Here is a 17,491-nt window from a genome sequence, read left to right as displayed (position 1 = left end):
CCAACCCTTTGACCTCCGTAAACAACTTCATCAATAGGCCTACTGTTTCAGCCTATCAGAAGAGTCATAATTGTTATTTTCCATTAAGTTTCCTTCAGCTCTCTTCTAATCTAATGAGCGTAAAGGGATCCACCATCCCTCCTATAATAACACGCAAGAACTGTCTTATAAATGAAATAATCGATAATTTGATGGTACAGAAAGCGAGTGGCCTCATGTTGCTCCACAGCGAGGGCAGGTACTAAAGAAACATCGTGACGTTAGAATTATAAGGTTCTATCTTTTTTTTTTTTCTATTCTATTTTTTGTAAGAAATTGAGTTTTTTACATACCGTAATCTGATCCATTAGGTGTTTATTAATGCCTGTGTGATGTTATTTTTAAAATGTTGACATTTTTTTGGTTAGTAATTCATAAAATACAAAGGTTCCATCTCACAAAACATAATGGAATGTAAAAACTTTGACGCTAAATATCTCTGAACTGCCCTAAACGGAGATAGAACCTTATCATTCTAAACGGAGATAGAACCTTATCATTCTAAACGGAGATAGAACCTTATCATTCTAAACGGAGATAGAACCTTCTCATTCTAAACGGAGATAGAACCTTATCATTCTAAGCTCACGACATGACGGCACATGCGGCCAACATTCAGCTGCCTGGAACCCTTCAAACTGGCAGAGTCGGGTCACATGTCCTCACGAGATCTGAGCTGCATTCCAAGCTGCTTCCTGCTGGACTGTTTTTGATGGAGGGTGCCAGGGAAGGCTAGGCCTACAGTATGTCGTGAGCTTAGAATGATAAGGTTCTATCTCCGTTTAGGGTAGTTCAGAGATATTGAGCGTCAACGTTTTTACATTCCATTATGTTTTGTAAGATGGAACCTTTGTATTTTATGAATTACGGTACTAACTCAAAAATGTCAACATTTTAAAAATAACACCACACAGGCATTAATAAACACCTAATGGATCAGATTATGTAAAAAAAAACTCAATTTTGACAAAAATTGAGATAGAACCTTATAATTCTAACGTCACGATATGTCAAACTCTAAAATGAAACCGTAAAAATAATGTAATATGTAAAAACATTTTTTGCTATAAATTATCCTAACTTTCGCGAATAGTACATGAAGTCAAAATGCTACTCTTTTAGAACTCAAGTATTTGATTAGTTCACACAGAAATGAGTAACAAACAAAAAAAGCTGTTCAATTGAATGTCAATCACCTAGAAACAATAACAAACATATCCGAGGCGTGTATGTATGTATGTGTGTGTGTGTGCCTTTGTCTTTTGTCTTTGCTTTTAACATTTTAGCATATCATTATCTTTACTGTGTGTGACGGGGGGGGGGTCTGGTTCTGTTCTGACCTTTGTTGAACCGGAACAGATTGACGAAGGAGCTGTACGCCGAGCGTAGAGGGGGCTCCTCCTGCTCCGGTGTCAGGGGTTTGAAGTGCGTCAGGTGGGAGGGGCTGGCGGGGGAGAGGGGCTCCGCGCTCCAATCCAGGGTGGAGGACGAGGAGGAGGACTTGTCATCGGCAGCCATGTCACTGCTCCTGTTCCAACAGCAGGACAACAGTTTATTACACTCTGAAGCAGGGCAGTAGTAGTACAATTCGGTTGTTAAGTCGTGACGTGTTTCCGGGTCCAACGTTGGCTGAGGCCGCTCAAAGACGCTGACAATATGGGAAAAATGGGAAAAGTGCTGTGTCCCTTGTTGTATGAATAGATCCGAGTCTAAAAAAACGATTGAACTGTCATTCTACCGCTTTAGTACTCTGGTACGGGGATTTTTTTTATTTGGACCCGGAAATTGCTAAACGTCACGCGTGACGTCAGACTTAACAACCGAATAACCTTCTGCTTTAGAGTCAGCGGGCTCCAATTTGATGCAGCTAATGGTGCTGAGCAGAGCAACAAACACCTTACAACTCAGAATACTGCACAGCGCCAATTGTTTCATTTTCTATCGTAGCTTGATTTTAACAATGGTTTTGAGAAAACTGTAATTATGTTGTGTTATAGTGAGGGCAGAAACTAAAGACACATGATGGCCCATGTGGCCAGCAAAGTGGAGCACATGGAGCGTTACTGATGAGAGTAGCCGAATCAAACGGAGCCACTGTTTCCAATGATTGGGATCATCTGGATAAAGAGCCGAGAGATAAGATAAACTAAAGTCACTTTTTTACATTGATATTCAATCCATCTGTTTGGGACAGAACAAAACACTGGTCAGGAAAGTCGTGGGAGCTAACAGTTCAGCAGCTATTGACTGAGCTTTCAGTTCCTCTGTTGCTCATCTTTAGCCACATACCCATCTATAATGATTATAGGGAAAGGGGGGGGGGGTGTAGGTAGCCTAGAGGTTAGAGAGGCAATCGGTAAGTCGCTGGTTCGGTCCCCAACTCAGGAGGCTGTGAGCTGGTGACTGGAGGGTTGCTGGCATCGTCGCCAAGCATCGGCATCAGGCCGAAGACATTGGCCTAAAATGCTGGATGGGGAAATGGAGACGGGGGAATGCTATTTTCCTGCTCAGATGGCATGACACAAACTGTTGGAAAAACTTGGAAACGCGACGTGCGTCGTCGACTGACGGCTACACACCTGAGATGACCCGAGAGTGCGTGGTGAGTGGTGACAACAATAACAACCATGTATGTGGTCTGGAATTACTTGAGACAGACACCTTGTGAGCTTAGAAGGTTCTATATCTCCGTTTAGGGCAGTTCAGAGATATTGAGCTGAGTCAAAGTTTTTACATTCCATTATGTTTTGTGAGATGGAACCTTTGTATTTTATGAATTACTAACTCGTAAATGTCAACATTTTAAAAATAACACCACACAGGCATTAATAAACACCTAATGGATCAGATTATGTAAAAAACTCAATTTGGACAAAAATGGATAGAACCGTATAATTCTAACGTCACGACCAGTAAAACAGCTTATTGCAAAATTTGCAAGGTGAGTGTTGAGGGATGGCAGCAGGGTTTCACATTTCCCAGCGTGAGCAGCATGGTGTTTACAGAAGAAAACAGCCGCTACTCTAATAATGATCTATTTCCCTAATTTCTTGTGAACCCCATAAACGGAAGTAGGCTACTCAGCCAGTTCTACATTCAAACAGCCAGAGAACTAATGGCTCACCCTTAAGAAAGAGAGGGTGTTTCAGTTTTGTTTTGTTTCACTTTATGTTTCCATGTTGTGTGTTTTTCATGCTGTGTTCTAATACTGTTTTTATGCTGTTTCATGGTGTGTGATGTTTTGTTTTATTCATTTTATGTTTTATGATGTGTGATGTTTTGTTTTATTCATTTTATGTTTCCATCGAGGACCACTTTGGAAATAAGTGTTTTAAATAATGCTTTCAAGTGCCATCCTCTGGACATTACTTAGTGTCATGATGCGTAAATGATTCTGTTGTAAATTCCTAATAAAAATCATATCAAAAAATCAAAATCAAAGAAGGCCAAAACTAACTTTTCAGAAGGAAGCCAATTGGTCCTCTAAGATCATGTTCGGTCCTTGCCAATTATTCTACTAGTCTAGTGTATCACTGACTAAACGCTTGCATAGAATGTTTCAACGTTAAGCCTAATCACTCACTGAAGACCCAATGCTTAAGGATCTCTTTGAGAGCAGGGGGGTATTCCGTCAATGTCACTAAAGGAAAATCTAGGCTTATTTCTTACTTAAGTCTCACGAGACGTCTAAAAACAATCCAGGCTTATTTTGATAAATCTAATCAAAATAATAAGCCTAGATTTTCCTTTAGCTACGTTGATGGAATACCCCCCTGATCAGTGAAAGGCACTTGTGTTTGAGTGAACCTCATGGCTTACAGTCTCACTGAAGGGAAGCACGTGATTCTGCTCCTTTCCCCCTCTGACCCTTACTTAGCCATAACAAAGAGGAAGCGCTGAGTTAGAAAGCATGCAGTGAGCGAGCATCATGTGACAGATGGTGAAACAGTGACAACACACCACATCCTCAAGAACCATTTGATATTTCCAATGGTAGTATCATGGTAGTAACAGAGGGTGACTGTACACAAATCTATTCTCTATTTGACTCATTCAACGATCACTTGTCTTGGACGACTTTCTGTTAGTCCTGGGTGGGTTATCACAGAAGCAGAAATCGTATTTTAAGTTCAGGACAGAATTTTAGGATTTAGGAGAACGTAAGTTCACACTCATGGATTTATCTTCTTTACAGCAGAGTCTGAAACTGTCTCATCTGATCCCTCTTTGCAGTTTCAAGCTCTTGCTGAGAGACATACAGTGCGAGTCTATGATTTGTTCTTGCAATTGAGTTGACCCTCCCTTTTGCCCATTGCTGACCCCTCCCTGACCCTAGCTCTTTAGCTGTCTAGTTTTAGGTTTTGTAGTTTCAGTTTAGTTTTAGATTATCTTAGACTGTTTTAGACTAGTTTTAGTTTTAGACTATGTAGTTTTAGTTAGTTTTAGACTATGTAGGCCAGGTTTTGTATTGTATTTGTTTGTGGTGGATGTTGTTGTTGTTGTATGCCTGTGAACAGGTCACACTTGAAAATGAGCCCTGGGGCTCAATGTGTTTTTACCTGTATAAATAAAGGTTTATAATTAAACATTTTAAAAAGTGTTTACTTTAGGTTGTTGTCAATCTTCTTCCAGCAGATAAACGCGTAAAAATAAATAACGCAAATAAAGCGTCTGTCAGAACGTCTGTCTGTCAGAGCGTCTGTCTGTTAGAGCGTCTGTCAGAGCGTCTGTCTGTTAGAGCGTCTGTCAGAGTGTCTGTCTGTTAGAGCGTCTGTCAGAGCGTCTGTCTGTTAGAGCGTCTGTCTGTCAGAGCGTCTGTCTGTCAGAGCGTCTGTTAGAGCGTCTGTCATAGTGTCTGTCTGTTAGAGCGTCTGTCTGTCAGAGCGTCTGTCAGAGCGTCTGTCAGAGCGTCTGTCTGTCAGAGCGTCTGTCTGTTAGAGCGTCTGTCAGAGCGTCTGTCTGTTAGAGCGTCTGTCATAGTGTCTGTCTGTTAGAGCGTCTGTCTGTTAGAGCGTCTGTCAGAGCGTCTGTCTGTTAGAGCGTCTGTCTGTTAGAGCGTCTGTCTGTTAGAGCGTCTGTCTGTCAGAGCGTCTGTCAGAGCGTCTGTTAGAGCGTCTGTCTGTCAGAGCGTCTGTTAGAGCGTCTGTTAGAGCGTCTGTTAGAGCATCTGTTAGAGCGTCTGTTAGAGCGTCTGTCAGAGCGTCTGTCTGTTAGAGCGTCTGTTAGAGTGTCTGTCTGTCAGAGCGTCTGTTAGAGCGTCTGTTAGAGCATCTGTTAGAGCGTCTGTTAGAGCGTCTGTTAGAGCGTCTGTCTGTCAGAGCGTCTGTCTGTCAGAGCGTCTGTTAGAGCGTCTGTCTGTCAGAGCGTCTGTCTGTCAGAGCGTCTGTTAGAGCGTCTGTTAGAGCATCTGTTAGAGCGTCTGTTAGAGCGTCTGTTAGAGCGTCTGTCAGAGCGTCTGTCTGTTAGAGCGTTTTTATTCATTGTCTTATTATGTTGTTAAATGTTTATCTATTTATTTTCTCTATATAGCTATTCTTGCCATTTTTATTTCTATTTTTTTAAAATTATATTATTACTATCCTTCTTTTTCTGTATTTCTTTTAATGCTATATGTAAACCACTTTGAATTGCCCCTGCTGTATTAAATGTGCTATACAAATAAACGTGCCTTGCCTTGTCTAAACACCAGATTGGAGCTGGTCAAATATCAGTTCATAATATAGGCTATAATGGTAATAACAAATCGATTGCTCTGTATCATCACAAAGTCTAAACCAGACAGTAGCCGAATAAATGCACCTAACATAGACAACAGACAACAGAATGATGGTGTCGCCAAGGAACATTGAATAAATTCATCATAACTTGAATGAACTGCATAGGATAAACTTCTGTCATAGCTGCTGTTCCTGTCGACCTTTTAGGCATTCAGACAACAAAAGCGTTAGAAGTGACAGAAAGACATCAAATGGAATTATGACAACTGCACCGGACAGCCTCATTTCCACCATATTGATCTAACTCACTCACACACACACACACACACACACACACACACACACACACACACACACACACACACACACACACACACACACACACACACATATATACACACACACACACACACACACACAGGCCCTAAATGACAGCTCTAAGGCACAACCGAGAGTCCACACACACACACCCCCCCCCCCACACACACACACACACATATACACACACACACACACACACACACACACATATATATACACACACACACACACACACACACACACACACACACACACACACACACACACACACACACACACAGGCCCTAAATTACAGCTCTAGGCTCTAAGGCACTAACCGAGAGTCCACCACCTCACCTTCAGCACGGGAGGCTGTCGCGTTGGACACAACTCGGTTCGCTTAACGCTGCAGAAGATTGGATCTTTCAACCTGATTAACTGTCATGTTGTTTTGAGCGAAAGCTGCAAAAACAAAACATCACATTGTAAAGCGATGCCCGGCTAACTGGTCTAAGGCCCATTGCATTGAAGCTGATGTACTGTAGATTGACGGAACAAACAGAATTGACTGTTTCCGCGAAATGCCATGTTTTACCTGTGTCCTGCTCTTCTTTGACATCACTAAACGGATCACTTTCATGAAGCAGCTTTGCTAAGTTATCATACTGAGTCACCACCTCCCTTTCCATCAGCTAGCTAACAGCCTTACAGCGCCTGCGCAGACAGAACTAGCAGAAAAAGAACGCATCGAACTGTTGTGATCACGAGACCAGGCAGTGAGGCTTCCCATCTATCACCGATCACAAGATGCACACAGTGGATAGATAGGACCCACTTGTTCTCCTCGTTCACTTTCAAAGTATGATATTATATAGTTGCGGTTATATATAATAATAATAATAATAATAAAAGATATATGAATATATATAATCGAAAACGTCAGTAGTAGTATAGGCTACCAGCCGATTGTTAATTTGATTCGTGTCAGAGTTGCATGTTGTGTTTTTTTCTCACTAGTTCCAAGTTCAACGTTTTCAACATTGCAAAGCGTCTTTCAACGACAAAAAAAGTAAATAAAAAAATAATATAATAAAAAGCCATAAGTTAAGCCTACCTATTTGTCCCACTGGCCCGAAGAACCCACGCACGCACATAGTCCATCACTAAGCGATCCATTGACTTAGAGTGGACAGTTAGTTAGTGGACAGTTCATCAGCAGTGACTGTATATTTATGGCACTCACATGACTTGTAAATGATTTCATCAGTCATGCGGATTAATGATTTCCAAATGCCTCATATCATATCCACCCCTGTTATAGCAATTGGCCTGCTGGCTGTAACAGGTGAGATGGTGAGAGAGCATAGTGCTTGCATACTTCTGTGCATACATGACATGACATGATGGTGATTATGAAGATTACGACCCCTGACTCACCCAACCTCCAGTATCATCCATAGATTATGTTTTCCATATTATATTATAATTTAATGTGTATGCGCTATCTATGTTTTATTTACATAAGGTTTGAGAAAGGCGCTATATAAATATAAGATATTATTATTATTATTATTATTATTATTATTATTATTATTATTATAGTATGTAGTCTACTGTTTGTGTTGTTTATTTTATTTTATTATACACTATTTCATATTATGGTCATTGAAGCAGAAAGTCTTGCACAGACTGCATATTATACTTTATTTTTTAAAATATTTGTCATGACCTTGGGTCAAGAGACATGAACATGATCCACAGAGACCCAACATGTTTGATGATGATTCGATGGACCACTCTGGCATCTTTGCCTTTAACCGTTCCTTGCAAAACGCAGGCAGCTGTGTGATTGGTCATTGTTCCCTTTGACCGTTCCTTGCAAAACGCAGGGAGCTGTGTGATTGGTCATTGTTCCCTTTGACCGTTCCTTGCAAAACGCAGGGAGCTGTGTGATTGGTCATCGTTCCCTTTGACCGTTCCTTGCAAAAACGCAGGGAGCTGTGTGATTGGTCATCGTTCCGAAGTGTACGCCCCCCCCAGAATTTGAGTCCAAACGGCGGGTGCTCGCCGGTGTTTTGTTTATGTTTGAGAATCAAACTAATCAAAATAAAGCAAACATTGACTCTGCAAGCATCAACCTGATTGATTTAGGTCATTTTTTTCTTCTCAAAAAGGAATAAATACTTTAAAAAAGAGACTAATTTATTGGACAACCTCTGTTTTTGCCACAGTAAATCTACTCTTGGGTATTTCCTGCATTGAAACTTACATTTTAACTCAGTATACTGTATTATTTAGTTACGCAATTACTACTCACTACAATTAGTTATTGTAGTACAAAGATCTGATATACAAAGATCTCAGACACCCCAACCACAATCTGTTTTAGCAGATGAACCCATGCTGTCCAAAAAGCCTCTTCTGGAGCCTCAGGGCCAAAACTCTCAGTCTAACCAACAGCCACTTCCCCCAGGCCATCAGGCTCATGAACAAGCCTACAGTAGACTATCATCCCCAAGCACACCCCATCTATACGGACTACCTAAACCTTAAGCTCACACCACTTTACTACTTTAACTATATTTTATTGAATATTTGTACTGTTAATTGTATTGTAGAATTTTACTCTTACACTCAGGTGATGTAACAATAAAATGTTACACTTATTACTGTAGTTCTAACTAGGATGAACTGTACTAATAGTACAGTTGGTTTGTACTAGTGTAGTTCATTTAGGAGTGTATCGTGTAATGTGATGACCACCAGTCCACCTCTGAGTCTCCTTATGTTTCTCAGATAATCTGGCTTGTATTGTCACGGACCGGTGATTGACAGGAGGCCCTGGATGAATAATTCAGTGCAGGCTGTTAACCTGAGAGGATTGTGGTTGTTGGTTCTTCTTGTGCCGTTACATAGACCTCCAAGAGGTACAGTAGATGTACCCCGAAAAAAGGATATCAACTGTAGTCTGTTATCTTAACTTAAAAGGAACCCATGTGGTAGTACTGCATTTTTGTTGTTGTAGCCATTGTTTGTTTGTAATCCTGATTTATTTGGTGAGTACATAATCCTTGTTTTATACCCAGAATGATTGATCAACTAAATACAGTTTTGACATGGAATAAACATGTTTGATTACATGCATTGTTGAGTCAGACATCAGACTGATGTCATTTGATTGCAAGTTACTAAGTATTGTGTACAGTACGACAGAGTAAGCCAGCTGTGACATGAATTAGCGCAAATGTATGTCTATTTTAGGAGAGTGTTTTTGTTTTGCTGAAACCTGCTGACTTTTTCCTCTAAGATTTCAAAACAGACTTTCAGCTATTAGAGCATGTATGTGTCTGATTTAGCAGATTTAGAAAAGCAAATGTTTATGTCTGATTTGTATTAGGAGGATGAAACATGTGCAATGCGAAGTGTACTAATAACCTGAAAGCTTTTACCTCTATGTTTTCTTTTCTTTTTTAAAATCAAAACAGACTTCCAGTTATTTCAGGACATTTCAGGAAAAACTAAATTATGCTCTACAGGACCTTTGAGTTAGATTGCTTGTGTTGTATTGTATTTCTTGGTGTCAATGGGACCAGGTGTCAGGTTGAAGTGCACTGCACTGTGGCCAGATAGTGTTAAGTGAATGAACAGCACTTGAAGGGGTCAACAATGGTTACGCAAGCAGGCCTGCCCATGACATCACCTGTTGAGCAGTGGAGGCTGGTGGAGGCAGAAATCAGGGCTCATTGTAATACATGGAATGGAATGAGGACATTCCATGCATTACAGTGAGCCTGTGTGTGCACTGATTTCTACCATCACCAGCCTGATGTATCCCTCTTTTATTCCTCTTCATCCTGTACGTCCTTCCCCTTGGACAGGTCCTCCGCCGCCACGGCCTCCGCTTCCACTGCTATGCCGATGACACCCAACTCTACCTCTCCTCCAAAACCATCTCCCCTAACACCCACTCCACTCTCACTACCTGCCTCAGCGACATAAAGTCACGGATGCAACTGAATTTGCAACTGAAACTCAACTGCAATAAATCGGAAATCCTCATCATCGGCCCAAAGTCCCTCACCCGTTCCAACCAGACATTCTCACTCGACATCGATGGCCTCCCCCGTAACCCCCTCCAACCACGACCGCAACCTCGGCATCATCTTTGACCCCACCCCCTCGTTCCTTCCCCATGCCAACCAGGTCACTAAATCAGCTTTTTTCCACCTCAGGAACATTGCCCGCATCCGACTCTCCCTGTCCTTTTCCACTGCTGAAACACTTATCCACGCCTTCATAACTTCCCGACTCGACTACTGCAACAGCATCCTCTACGGTTTGCCTAATAACATCCTAAACAACTTCCAATATGTCCAGAACTCTGCTGCCCGTCTGCTCACCTCCACTCCCCGCCGTGACCACATCACCCCTGTCCTCCAAAACCTACACTGGCTCCCGGTCAAATTCAGGATCCAATTCAAAATCTTACTCACCACTTACAAAGCCATCAACAATCTGGCCCCCTCCTACCTTGCCGCCCTCGTCCCCCTCCACACCCCCTCCCGTTGCCTCAGGTCTGACGACCAAACCACCCTCAAGACCACCAGGACCAAGCTCCGGACCTGGGGTGATAGGGCCTTTTCAGCCGCAACTCCGTCCCTCTAGAACGCCCTCCCCAACCACATCAGACAGGCCAACACCCTCCCAACATTTAAACAGGCCCTCAGAACCCACCTCTTCAAGCTTGCCTTCACCAGTTAACCCTCTCCCCCTCCCCTTCCCATGTGTCCCCAGCACTACCTTAACATTTTTGTGTCTTTTTATTATTACTACTCGATCTATTCAGTTTGTAAAGCGTCTTTGAGTGTCTAGAAAAGCCCTATATCAGTCTAATGTATTATTATTATTATCTAAATTGACTTGAAATCCCATTCTCCTTTCTCCTACTCCAGTTGATCGTTTATTATTTCACCAAGCACGGTTTTATGAAGAGGAGCAACAACTGCTCATCTCTCTGCATGTGTGACGCTACCACAGAGAAATGGGGACAAGGCACCTGAGAAGAGACTTGGAGGCTATTCTGTGAGTTGGTTTGTGTGTTTGTGTGTTTGTGTTAGTAGTATTATAAAATTAGAGCTTTCAGGTAGAGTGGGGAACATACTGTAAATGAGCCAACCAAATTACATTGTGTATTTTTGCTCAAAAGTCTGAGCGTTGGGGCGCTTAGCGTAGCGGGTTAAGCGTTGACTATGTAACCGCAGGGTCCCCGGTTCGATTCCGGCCGGGGACATATCCTGCATGTCATCTCTCCTCTCTCTCTCACCCATCCTTCCTGTCTAAATCTCTACTGTATCTGTCAATAAAATGAAAAATATGAGTGGGACTGAGCGTTTTCCATTTTGAACAGGGGTGATTACATTGGCCAGAAGCTCAGGGAGAATGGCTTTGACCCCCAGGGGAAGGGAGCCTCCACGTTGCTGGACGACCTGGTAGGAGTTTAGCTCAACATGCCACCAAGCACTGGCGGACTCAGGGGGGGGGGCAGGGGGGGGCGACCGCCCCTCCTGGTGCCCCCACGGTTGAAAAACGTCTGGCTTAAGTGCCCTTTTGAGTGGCAAAAATGCCCTTTTGTGCGGCGAAAATGAGAGGACGTGCCCTATTGGTGCCCCTCCAATGGTCTAAACTTGACCATGTGCCCCCACCGTTGAAAAACGTCGCACTGAAGTGCCCTTTTGAGTGGCAAAATTAGAGGATGTGCCCTATTGGCTGCCCTTCCAATGGTCTAAACTTGACCATGTGCACTGATGGGGTCCCATGTTGTGCAGTAGGTGCCCTTTTTCTCTTTTCGCCCCCCCTGCCCTTCAAACAGCCTGAGTCCGCCACTGCCACCAAGTTACATTTCTCAAAATCGACTGTTCTTTGTTTTGTTTTTGAAACGACCATTCCATCCCACCCGATCTGACTGAACTTTGATGTTTATGCTTATCAGGGGAGGCTGGTGGTGGTAGACAGGCTCATCGTAAGGCATGGAATAAGGAGTGGTGTCAAACAAACATGCCTCATTCCATTCCATGCATTACAATGAGCCTGTCCTCCGATATCTACCTCCAACAGCCTCCCCTGGTGCATCATGTGGTCTGTGCGTGTGCGTGTGCTTCCAGGCCCATTATGACTTGGCCATCGGTGTTGCCATGTGGTGGCTGGAGAGAGATGAGGGACGGGAGGTGATGGACAGGGACATCATGTGAGTGCTGCTACAGTCATGTTAGGACTTGTGTGACCAGCCTCCCACACCTTTGGAACTCTCTTCATGACTGGGCTGTTCAGACCGTTGGGGCTCATAACGCATTTTATCGTCTTAATGACGTGCTAAAAAGAAAAACCTTTAAATTGAGTCACAAAAATCTAAAAAAGTGAGAGAGAGTGAGAGAGAGACAGAGACAGAGAGACAGACAGAGAGAGTGTGAGTGAGAGAGAGAGTGTGAGAGAGTGAGAGAGAGAGTGAGAGAGAGAGTGAGAGAGAGTGTGTGTGAGAGAGTGATAGAGAGTGAGAGAGAGTGAGAGAGATAGAGTGAGAGAGAGAGTGAGTGAGAGAGAGAGAGAGTGTGTGTGTAAGAGAGAGAGAGAGAGAGTGAGAAAAAAAGTGAAGGGGTCAGAATACTTTCCAAAGCCACTGTATGTATCTCGCCTCCCGTTTAATAGTGTTGTCTGTTTCCCCCCTCCAGTGGTGTGAGCAGCGCAGGAGATGACCAGTACCCCAACCACCTGGAACGAGAAGCCATGATCCTGTCTTCTTTCGCTGGGATGATCCTAGTAAGCGTGTTTGCCTCCATCGTGTAGGGCAGGGTTAGGAAGCCAATACTCTCCATAGTGTCAATTACCCAAATAATAATCATCATTTATTACCTTTACAAATACTTTTCATGATACACTAATAATCAAAAAAATAACGTGGAACGTCTAACAATGCCTCTTACTTCTTAAAAATGGCTTTGTATTATTATAAATGAGAAGTACTCTGTGAACTGTTATTTATTATTATATTTGTTTCTGTTTTTGTTTTGTTGTTTTCGCTGTTTTGTCTGTGTGCTTATATCTGTTGCGTACTGTAATGTCTCTGAAAACTAAATAAAAAACACATTGAGTAAAAAAATAAATAATCTCAAAAATAAAATAAAAGATCAAATAGAAACATTGTTAACCCTCCCCCCCGAAAACCCCCCCCAGACAAAAGCAACACAAATACTGTAGATAACCATAATCATAAAAGCAGCATAGATCAAAATCTAGGAGGAAATCTCCAAAAGCCTTACTCAACTTTTACTCTTTTATGAATGCTGTTTTTTATGATGCAAGGTGTTCCTGCATCCCACCCTGACCCTTGCCTCTGTCTCCTCCTTGCTCTAGAACAGCTTACCTGTGGAGGACATCCTAGCTCTCTACAGCTGCAAAGCATCAGCCTCATACCCTCACAAGCATTCTAAGGTAACTTGAGTATAGTAGAGTAATTCCAGGCCTGAACTTGCCTCTTCTTTTCTTTCACCATCATAAGGCAACTGCACTACAATGCCTCTAACAGCTAATGTGTTCGAGCCGCCAATACACAAGTTGTGGACTGTATTCTGAGCACGTCATCAGGGTTAGTACTGTGTTCTAGTGGAGGCTGGCGGAGGTAGAAATCGAAGGACATGCTCATTGTAATGCATGGTTACCATTCTTTATTCCATTCCATGCATTACAATGAGCCCGTTGTCCGATTGCTACCTCCACTAACCTCCACTAACCTCCACTAACCTCCACCAGCCTCCACTAACCTCCACTAACCTCCACTAACCTCCACTAGCCTCCACTAACCTCCACTAGCCTCCACTAACCTCCACTAGCCTCCACTAACCTCCACTAGCCTCCACTAGCCTCCACTAGCCTCCACTAACCTCCACTCACCTCCACTAACCTCCACTAGCCTCCACTAACCTCCACTAACCTCCACTAGCCTCCACTAACCTCCACTAACCTCCACTAGCCTCCACTAACCTCCACTAACCTCCACTAACCTCCACTAGCCTCCACTAACCTCCACTAGCCTCCACTAACCTCCACTAGCCTCCACTAACCTCCACTAGCCTCCACTAACCTCCACTAGCCTCCACTAACCTCCACTAGCCTCCACTAACCTCCACTAACCTCCACTATCCTCCACTAATCTCCACTAGCCTCCACTAACCTCCACTAACCTCCACTAACCTCCACTAGCCTCCACTAGCCTCCACTAACCTCCACTAACCTCCACTAGCCTCCACTAACCTCCACTAACCTCCACTAACCTCCACTAGCCTCCTGTGTAAGTTCATGAGCTTAGAATGATATGGTTCTTATCTCCGTTTAGGGCAGTTCAGAGATATTGAGCGTCAAAGTTTTTACATTCCATTATGTTCTGTGAGATGGAACCTTTGTATTTGATTAATTACTCAACTCAAAAATGTCAACATTTGAAAAATAACACCACACAGGCATTAATAAACACCTAATGGATCAGATTATGTAAAAAACTCAATTTTGACAAAAATTGAGATAGAACCTTATAATTCTAACGTCACAAGTTGTGAAAAAATCTTTTGACTTCCTGTCTCCACAGAATGCCATTGTTCACCCCTTCACCTTGTCCTACCACCCATTTGCCATGCTTGGCTCCTTCAAGGCCGTGGATCACTCCAGGAAGCACAGTATGTCACAACTCTGTCACTCTTCACGTGTGTGACTTTTTAAATGTTGTTAAACATTATATTTGGTATATCATAAAATCATAACAGTACAACATTTTACAGGTTACATCCACATACAACCCAGTTTACGAACACAGGAATTCCACCGACTCTTTTATCTCTGATATTGCAGAGGTCCATGTTTGACTTACGTGTGTGACTTTTATAGAGATTATATAATAGCTCAGAAAAGCTTTTTTTTTTTTTGCCTCTTTGTTGTTTTCTTCGATTGCTCTCCTTTAGCCCAGACGTTGACGCGGTGGCTCTCTGGCCAGGCCAAGGCTGCTGCCCCTGCTGGCCGGAGGGTGTCGGTGCTGTCTTCCTCCTCCTCCTCCTCCTCCTCTTCCTCCTCATCTACATCTAACTCCCTCTTCAGTGTGAGTAACAATAACATGTGGCCTACTCATGACATACAGATCCACAAAACGTACAAACACTCGGCCATCTCTCCATGTGATTTTGATTGGAGGAATTTTTCCATTTTCAATCGCTTAATGATCTAAACCGTGTAATTAAGTTGGTGAAGGTGGTGTCGGTGATGGCGGTGAGTTAAATAAGTTATAGAAGGGTTAGGCCGGGTATGGGGGTTATAGACATACAATAGACCATTGGTGCTAGACCAGTGGTTCTCAAACCTCTCCTTGGGGACCCCCCCAGCCGCTCCACATATTTGATCTGTTCCACCACCAGCACACCTGATTACTTGATTAGTTGAATCAGGTATGCTGGTGGTGGAACAGATCAAATATGCGGAACAGCTGGCTGGGGATTCCACGAGGAGAGGTTTGAGAACCACTGTGCTGGACCACTGGGCCACAGAATCACCCTAGGCCACATAAGGTACTCTACTGCCACCCCGTGGTAGGATATGGAACTCTTCTTTACTGTCAATTGTTTTTTTTACAAAACAATAGTTTTCTCTCTCTCTCTCTTTCTCCCTCACAGGATAGTGGCGAGTCCCTGAAGGAGCCCACAGAGCATTACGAAGGATCGCAAGAGTCCCTGCCAGATTAAAGAGGAATAGTGCCCTCCTGTGTTAAGTCGTGACGTTAGAATTATAAGGTTCTATCTCAATGTTTGGTCAAAATTTAGTTTTTTACATAATCTGATCCATTAGGTGTTTATTAATGCCTGTGTGGTGTTATTTTTAAAATGTTGACATTTTTTAGTTAGTAATTCATAAAATACAAAGGTTCCATCTCACAAAACATATTGCAATGTAAAAACTTTGACGCTCAATATCTCTGAACTACCCTAAACGGAGATAGAACCTTATCGTTCTAAGCTCACGAAGTGTTGATGAGCCTGTAGCCCTGTGAGCAGGGGAGGCTGGTAGAGGTAGAAATCGGAGGACAGGCTCATTGTAATGCATTACAATGAACCCATCCTCCGATTACTACTACCTCCGCCAGCCTCCACTGATGTAGACAGTACTGTGATAGACATGACTCCCAGAATTCTTCCTTCACAACAAACCATTGACTGTAATAAAAGACTGTCCATCCAGTGTCCATTTCTCTAGGCCCTATATGTTCAACAGGCATGTTCATATGACATATGATATTGGATACTGTGGGATAGTGGAGCAGGTTTTTCATTTCATGTTTGTGTACACATTCCAATAAAGATTATGCCATTAACTCCAGAATGCTACCTCTTGACTTCCTGCGGTTGTAACTCTAAACTCTAAACTCCTTAAAACTCCTTAAACCTTAAATGGTTCTAACGCAGGGAATGCTGGCGGAGGTCAAACTCGGAGGTCGGTGAGTGTGTGTGTAATACCATAAACAATAAGCCCTGTCCTCTTATGTCTACCTCCACCAGCCTCCCCTGTCCTCCCATGTCTGCCTCCACCAGCCTCCCCTGTCCTCCCATGTCTACCTCCACCAGCCTCCCCTGTCCTCTCATGTCTACCTCCACCAGCCTCCCCTGTCCTCCCATGTCTACCTCCACCAGCCTCCCCTGTCCTCCCATGTCTACCTCCACCAGCCTCCCCTGTCCTCCGATATCTACCTCCACCAGCCTCCCCTGTCCTCCGATATCTACCTCCACCAGCCTCCCCTGTCCTCCGATATCTACCTCCACCAGCCTCCCCTGTCCTCCGATGTCTACCTCTACCAGCCTCCCCTGTCCTCCCATGTCTACCTCCACCAGCCTTCCCCGTCCTCCGATATCTACCTCCACCAGCCTCCCCCGTCCTCCCATGTCTACCTCCACCAGCCTCCCCTGTCCTCCCATGTCTACCTCCACCAGCCTCCCCCTGTCCTCCCCTGTCCTCCGATATCTACCTCCACCAGCCTCCCCTGTCCTCCGATGTCTACCTCCACCAGCCTCCCCCTGTCCTCCCCTGTCCTCCGATATCTACCTCCACCAGCCTCCCCTGTCCTCCCATGTCTACCTCCACCAGCCTCCCCTGTCCTCCGATATCTACCTCCACCAGCCTCCCCTGTCCTCCGATGTCTACCTCCACCATCCTCCCCTGTCCTCCCATGTCTACCTCCACCAGCCTCCCGTGTCCTCCCATGTCTACCTCCACCAGCCTCCCCTGTCCTCCCATGTCTACCTCCACCAGCCTCCCCTGTCCCCCCATGTCTACCTCCACCAGCCTCCCCTGTCCCCCCATGTCTACCTCCACCAGCCTCCCCTGTCCTCCGATGTCTACCTCCACCAGCC

General features: G+C 43.9%; 2 protein-coding genes across 2 annotated transcripts in view; one reads left to right on the top strand and one right to left on the bottom strand.

Moving 5' to 3' along the window:
* Positions 1-1,563, bottom strand: part of pikfyve (phosphoinositide kinase, FYVE finger containing) — a 37,629-nt gene extending 36,066 nt beyond the window's left edge. Inside the window, 1 exon segment of the mRNA XM_080536454.1 lies at positions 1,380-1,563. Coding sequence (XP_080392580.1) covers positions 1,380-1,557 — 178 coding nt within the window. The 5' untranslated portion in view covers positions 1,558-1,563.
* A 9,534-nt stretch (positions 1,564-11,097) lies between these two features.
* c9h2orf80 (chromosome 9 C2orf80 homolog) lies at positions 11,098-15,832 on the top strand (the record flags this gene model as incomplete). Its single annotated transcript, XM_080537017.1, has 8 exons — positions 11,098-11,138; positions 11,464-11,545; positions 12,218-12,300; positions 12,782-12,869; positions 13,464-13,541; positions 14,692-14,779; positions 15,062-15,195; positions 15,764-15,832. The coding sequence occupies 8 exons, from the start codon at positions 11,098-11,100 to the stop codon at positions 15,830-15,832; spliced, it is 663 nt and encodes a 220-aa protein (XP_080393143.1).
* Positions 15,833-17,491: the final 1,659 nt, after the last annotated feature.

Source organism: Nansenia antarctica (genome assembly GCF_963989245.1).
Source record: "Nansenia antarctica genome assembly, chromosome: 7".
NCBI lineage: Eukaryota > Metazoa > Chordata > Actinopteri > Argentiniformes > Microstomatidae > Nansenia > Nansenia antarctica.
This window is presented reverse-complemented; position numbering and strand designations above follow the sequence as displayed.